General features: G+C 55.0%; 1 protein-coding gene across 2 annotated transcripts; it reads right to left on the minus strand.

Moving 5' to 3' along the window:
- Positions 1-456: 456 nt before the first annotated feature.
- On the minus strand, positions 457-5,053 carry PABPN1L (PABPN1 like, cytoplasmic). 2 transcript variants are annotated; one of them, XR_004359413.1, is made up of 9 exons: positions 4,988-5,045; positions 4,270-4,444; positions 4,039-4,147; positions 3,510-3,574; positions 2,971-3,077; positions 2,811-2,898; positions 2,573-2,703; positions 2,012-2,188; positions 471-1,902 (listed from the first exon to the last, which is right to left on the minus strand). XR_004359413.1 is itself a non-coding variant. In XM_032700932.1 (8 exons), the coding sequence occupies exons 1-8, from the start codon at positions 5,005-5,007 to the stop codon at positions 2,149-2,151; spliced, it is 735 nt and encodes a 244-aa protein (XP_032556823.1). In that variant the 5' UTR covers positions 5,008-5,053; the 3' UTR covers positions 457-2,148. The 2 variants fall into 2 exon arrangements, 1 of the variants encoding a protein (XP_032556823.1); XM_032700932.1 differs by having other exon boundaries at positions 457-2,188; positions 4,988-5,053.
- Between the last annotated feature and the right edge of the window lie 1,634 nt (positions 5,054-6,687).

The following is a 6,687-nucleotide window of genomic DNA, read 5'->3' on the forward strand; positions in this document are numbered from 1 at the left end:
CATCCAGACAGCCCAGGCACACTCCACATTGATTCCTAGCATAGGTACAGCTGGAATAAATCCACCCAAGGGATTAAGCCATCAGGATTGCACAACTGCATGGCTCATCCCAAACTAATCTCTACTAGCATCTCCTCCCCTCCAGCTCCCTGCTGCTCCAATTAAAGACTCCCCAGTCAATAGCAGGTATTTATATAGAATAAAACACAAATTGGACTGGAAAAGCATCCCAAGTTCTTCCACCACTACAAGGTGATACAAGCAGGAGTAGGCACTGAGCAGCTACTCAGTGCTTCTCACACACTTCTACTCCAAGTCTTTCATGCCCCACAGGCAGGAGCCTGTGCTTCAAGCACCTCATCAGTTAAAAATACATAAACCAGCTAAAAAAAAAAAATAGAGCCACACAGCTCCAGAGGATGCAGGGAGCCTGGAGAAAGCCAGAACTGCACATGAAGTTCACACAGCAGGATCATTTATTTTGAAAACAAGTGACAGTTACAATACTTTCTCAAATAGAACTTAAGTACATTTAATCAACAATAATCTGGCAAATCAGGGGAGTTTCAAGCTTCTGCCACTACCTCCACAGGGCACAGCTGTGCACTGCTATCCCAAAATATTTTAATCTAAAAATCTTTACTGTTTTCACTCAGAGACAGCAGCTCTGCATTTCCTCTTCCACAGTCCAAACACCCCAAAGTAGTTTTTATATTAAAAAATAAGTCTCAAAAATTTACAAACCTGCCAAACAGAAGCACTAGAAAAAGCTGGTTTATAGTCTAAGCCTAAGGGTAGCTCAAATCAAGGTCAGTCTCTGCAGCACTGAGCACAAAATCAACACAACATGAAGAGTTAAGGCCCCAAGCTTTAAAAAATAAAAATCTAGAGATCTTAAAGGGAAAAAAAAAAATCAGTGGGATTTTTAGCCTGGCAATGCCCCCTGAGCTGTGAAAAGCTGCTTTAGGAGTCGGTTGCATCTGTTGCATCTGGGTTAGAGGAATCCTAACCAAGGATCCCAAAAGATTAGCGGGAGAATTACATAATAAAACCCATTTCCATGCAGAACTTCCTCCAGGAATACTGTCTACTGGTGTTCCCAGCCCTGCCTCTTCTAACACAAAGTTTTCCCTTTAAAATCAAGTGGTTTCAGAACTCAAACACAAAATCAGCAGGAAAGGGAAGAGCCAGAACCTTGTTCCCTGGTCCCCCCTGTGGTGCACTTTGATCCCAATCCTCCAGATCAGCTGGGCTCACACCATCCTCAATGCAAATCCAGAGCAGGAATGATGGTGGGAATAAAGAGGAAAGTCAGACCAAATTTGAAACAACAGAGGTGATTTTGTGACGCTGCTATTGCTGGAAATAAAGTCAACTGATAAGTTGGCAGTTCCTTTGTAGATTTGGAATAAAAGCAGGAGGGACGGAAGAGGGGGTTGCTGACTTCCAAAATAAAAAGGGGGAAGGGTTTTGTGACACCCAGGTCTTGTTTAACTACCAGAGATACAGAGGCTTCCAGAGAATTAGCAAGGGATTTTTTTTCTCTGCCCTAGATGTACAAAGGCAGCAAGCAAAAAACCAGACCCAAACCGCATCGGGCTCCAAGAGTAAGACCAGGAAACCACAGGGCTGAAGGAAAAGCTCCCCAGCAGTCAGAGCTAGAGCTGCAAACCAAGACATTAATTTGGAGAAGAAAACGGTCTTTGGAAAGGTCTTTAGGATCTTCTTAGGAGAAGAGAAGGCAGCACTCAGCTGCTGTAGGAAGGGCTGGCAGAGCTGAGGGAGCTTCCCAGCTGAGCAGTGGGGTGGAGATCACCTGGACAGCCCTTTTCCATGGTATGAGGAGACTTGATGGTCTGGGAGAGCTCTTCCCTTCCCAGGACAGTGTTCTCTGGAATGAGCCTGTTCTCGATGCAAACACAGTCCCCTGAGCTGAGACGAGCCCCTCCTGGGATTCTGGCAGGAGGGAGCAGATTCCATCTTCCCTCCCACAGCCTGGCACAGGGCTCACCAGTAAATCCTCACAGCCAGGCAGATGGCGTTTTTTAAATTAATCTGTTTTTTGGCTTGCGTAGGCATATTTTTAAATCTCTCCCAATCCCATCTCGTTTCAGTCCCATTGGCATCACCAGGGCAGTCCAGTCCTTTCTAGTATGGAAAATACCAAGGCAGCAGCCTTGCCCGACCCCTAAACAGGAACAAAAACAACATCCTAAAGGATGCCTAAAGGGCACCTGCTCCCTCACCCCTCCGAAGGCTGGGATTCACCCTTCTGCACCAGCTACCCCATACTGCACCCCCAAAACCAGGGAAGCCTCAAGCCAGGCACAGCTCTGGGACTGGTCAAGACTGCAATGCACACCCACCATCCCCCAAATCCCTCCAGGGACAGAGGGGCAGCAGCAGGTTTTTCCAGGTGTTTCTTCCTTCCAGAGCCTTTCTCCCTTCTCCCCATCCATGCCACGGTGAGAGATGCAAAGCCAGGACACTGAGCATGGCCAGAGCAAAGAGTAACCCCATCCCAAGGACACTCTGCTCCATATATAAGGAATCCCCCTGCTCAGCCACTCACCTGTACGTCCTCCCTCGCACCCTGGGGTGCTGCCCTCCATAGTAGCCTCCCCACCGAGCGTGGTAGTGGCCCCGGTAGCCCCCACGGTCAGTGGTGCTGATGCCAGGCATGTTGGTCCTCTTGGGAAGCACCTGGAAGGAGGGAGGGGCTGTCAGAGCTGGGATTTGGCACAGCCCAACACACCTGGGGCTGGGAGGGGAGGGTGGGCACAGCCCCTGGGGCCTCACCCAGCTCTTACCTTAATGACTCGTCCCCTGAAGATGCTCTCGTCCAGCTCCACCGCAGCCTTCACAGAGCTCTTCTCCTCGAACTCGATGTAGGCATACCTGTGAGGGGACAGGGTGAGCAGAGCCCCAGGGACACCCTGGAGACCCCCAACCCCTGTACACAGCACTGACCCTTTGGGGTGCCCTGAGAACTTGTCACAGAGGATCGTGACCCGGTTGATCTGCCCACAGCTGTTGAAGTGAGATTCCAGCTCCTCCGCCGTGCCCCCGTAATCCACCTGCAACAACAGTCCAGGCCCCCCAGCTCATGGGTCTCGGATTCACAGCCCATCACGTGAGGCAAAAGGCCCAGCTGGCTCCACTCACACCTCACCACCAGCATTTCCTGAGGGTCAGGAGACCCTCCCAGTGAGTGCTCCAGCCTGGAAACACAAATCCAAGAGAGCCCAGCCCCGTTTTGAGGGAACAAGAAATACCACACAACCCTCAGCCTCCAGAGGGGTATTTTGGGGAGCTGACACTTGCAACAGAGGATCTGCAAGTGGATGAGAATCACAGGCAGAGGTTGAGCCACATTTCCATTCTGGGCTGGGCAGAGAAGGAACATTTGGGATGGGACAACCCAGCCTTTGGTGGAGGGCTGGAGCATTCACCCAGGGATCTGGGACACATGGCAGCGGGAAGTGCTCTGCTCCAGGCCTCCCACTTACATTGCCCACGTAGATAGATCGCTGGTCAGCCTCCACCTTCTCCTTGGCTGTCTTTGGGAAGAGACCTGTGGAAAGGAGGGATGCTTTGTCATGGATAGAGTGGCAGGAGCCACGTGGCAGAGGGATGTCTGTCTGTTTCTCCAGGTCTGCCCCCAGCATGGCCACTATCGAGCTGCCACACTCCAAAGCTCCTCAGATCCCTGGTCGCATCCAGGTGTACCCAAATCCCCACACTGTTGCCTCTTCCTCCATGCCCTTGCCCCTTTTCTCTTCAGTGACTCCTCTACTGGGGCTGTTGGTGCTAAACTCAATTACTTACCTGAATCAAATGTAATTAAATTAATTTATTTCATCTTAGCCCACATAGGTAGGAGGTAAAAGCTGATATAACCTGCATTAACCTGCCATGCCTGGATCCCCCTCACCCACCCTCAGTCCCAGGTGCCCAGAGAAGCAAAGCCATGTGCTCTGGCTCCTGCACCCCAGAAGTGTCCCTGGGGGGAAAGGAGCACCCAGGGACAGCCCATACCTGCCTCTGAGCTCATAAACAAGTGACTCTGAGCTTCCAGCTGCAACTCCTTCAGCTTCTCGTCCTCCTTCTCAATCTCCTGCAGTTTGGCTTTGATGGCCTCCAGCTCCTGAATCCCAAACCAAGACTGGCATGAGCAGCACACAAAGCAGGGACACCCCAGGTGTAGAAAGTTTCCTACTTCCTTCCAGCACCAAGGAAAACTGGTTCCCCAACCAGGCAGGCACTCACTGGGTCCTGCACAGCCAACTCCTCCTTGCTGTTCCCCTCCAAGTGGCTCAGGTCTGAGTTGTCATCTGCTGCCTTACACAAAGCTGCCATCTCTGTCACGTCCCAGGACACCTCCTCTGCTTCCAGGGACAGTGGGTGTTGCCACCAGATGTCTGAAGTGTCCAGGAAGAAAGGACTGGGCAGGACAAGGGGCAAAAAGGCACTTAACAAACAAACAGCCATTTAGTGTGGAAGCTAAAGCAGAATCTCAGCCAGGCAAAGGCTCTAAGGGTGTTCCCAGCAGAAGGATGAACAGGTGACACTAATGCAGCTTGTCTGCTGTGCAGCAAGACTGCAAAACTGCAGGAGTGAGGGCAACCAAAAGGTCTTCAGTTCATACTGAGTCACTTCCCAGCTCAGGAGGGCTACAGAAGGGAACTGGAAGCACCTTCCCTCAAGTGACAAAAACCCAGGTGCACAGTCCCCAGCCAGCTGGCAGGGAAGGGAAAGAGAAGGCAGGACATGGCCACCAGCAGAACTCTCAGGCTGCACGGAGGGAGCAGTAGGGAGCTCTGCCTCCTCCAGCAAAAGCAGACCTGCACCCTCCTACCCCCCGAGGAGCTCACAGAGGGACAATGCTCTCCCACCTGTGCACACGAAGCCGACCCTGCCCCATCCCGAGAGAGCCTCAGTAGCTGTCCCCGAGCTGTGCCCGTCCCGGAGCCCTCCCCGGCCTCACCTGGCCCGACGGCCGAACATGCTGCGCGGAGCCGCCGGAAGCTGCGCCCACGTGCGGATTTCCCTCCACCACGAGCGGCCCTGGCGCCGGCGCGCCACTTTCACACATCAGCGGCCAATCAGAGCGCGGCGCGCGCCAGGCCCCGCCCCGCGCCGGCAGCGCGTGGGAGGTGGCCCCGCCCCGCCGGGACAGGGGGCTGCGGGTTCGAGACCTGGGGGCGGCAGCGGCCTCCGCCTGGGGATGGCACACGTTACCAGCTGGAGGCATGGCCCCTCCGGGGCTGGGGAGTCGCCCCCGACCCTCCCAGTCCACCGACCCTGCTGGTGGTGCTAGAGACTGCAGCCAGGTCCCAGCACAGGGGGAGCAGCGAGGCACCCCAAGGGGGGACACATCCCTTTGGGTTCCCTAGGGACACACCTGAGTCCCCCCGCCATGGACACGCCTCCTTTGCAGTGTCCGACCCTGGGGCTGTAAGGAACCCCCCAACCCTGGTTTGGGGACACCAGGTGCAGGGCATTGCCAGGAGCAGGAGGGGAGGGCACCCAGCACAAGCCCAGGCTATGGAGCCTCCAGTAGATATTAAATTGTCTTTATTACACAGATACAGAGTTAAGAACAGACATAACCTGAATCATAAAGTTTACATCTTTCACAGGTCAAACATACAGTACACTTAGAGAAAGCAGGGAACAGCAAGGGGAGGGACAGCATGCCGAAGGAAAGTCCTACCACGTCATCTCAGGTCTGGCCCCCAAAGCCCACGCCTGGCTCTGGTTTCCAGCCCTCCAGGGACTCCTGTGCTCCAGTGCCCCTGTCCTCAGGGCTGGCTGGGTAACACGGGCAGGGCTCAGCCCCGCACGGGACCAGGGAATGGGTGCTGCCCACAGCCGGGAGGGAGGGGAGACACGGGCACCACACCTCCCTCTGGGGGCTGTGGCTTTTGGTGGCATCAGAGGAGCCCCCGGGGCTGCCATGGCAGTGGGGACACCTCATCACTGTACCTAGGGCCTGGGAACACGGTGGCATCTTGTCCCTGATATCAAACCCACCAGGATCCGGAGGGGTACCCCAAAGAAAAAGGAGGGGATTACAACAGCCCCCAGAGGAGGAGGATGAGGAGACGCTGGGGCGCTGGGGGAGGGTTTGAAGGGCTCTGACAGTGATGGAGCAAAGCCCAGGTGTGGGACCCCCACTCTGGGATGTCCAGCCTTGCTGGGATGTGGCACTTTGGTTTCAGCTGGAATTTCGAGTTGGGAATGTGAGGAAGGGCCTGGAGATGGAACCCCAGTGCTGCGCTTGGCACCGGAGAGCCACATCTCTCCTGCCACCTCATCCAGCTTGGTGCTATGGTCAGCACCCAGTGACCCGGGCTTTGCCTCCCTGTGGGGACACGGACCTGGGACATGCTGTCCCCATGTCCCCACACCAGCCGGGATGGGGGCAGGAAACCCCAGAGCTGTGGGCAGCCATGGGGACCTGGTCTGGCCCAGCCACTGTGGCACCTCGTGTCCCCACACTGCCCCACAACCACCAGGGTGTCCCTGCCCCAGCCAGGCTGTGCCAGCCCACCCTGCTTATCCACCTGCCACCTCCCCGATGGCACAAAGCCACCCAAGGACACGGCTGGGGCACAGCATGTGGCACACATCCCTTGGGCCCCTGCACACCCCTACAACACCAGTTTGGAGTAAAACCCCAGG

Source organism: Chiroxiphia lanceolata, chromosome 13 (genome assembly GCF_009829145.1).
Source record: "Chiroxiphia lanceolata isolate bChiLan1 chromosome 13, bChiLan1.pri, whole genome shotgun sequence".
Taxonomy (NCBI): Eukaryota; Metazoa; Chordata; class Aves; order Passeriformes; family Pipridae; genus Chiroxiphia; species Chiroxiphia lanceolata.

Coding starts and splice junctions, on each gene's coding strand:
- PABPN1L (XM_032700932.1), bottom strand. CDS start 5,007: ATGTTCGGCCGTCGGGCCAG. Junction 4,445..4,987: donor ATGTTCGGCCGTCGGGCCAG/GTGAGGCCGGGG, acceptor TGTCCTGCCCAG/TCCTTTCTTCCTGGACACTT. Junction 4,148..4,269: donor AGTTGGCTGTGCAGGACCCA/GTGAGTGCCTGC, acceptor TTTGGGATTCAG/GAGCTGGAGGCCATCAAAGC.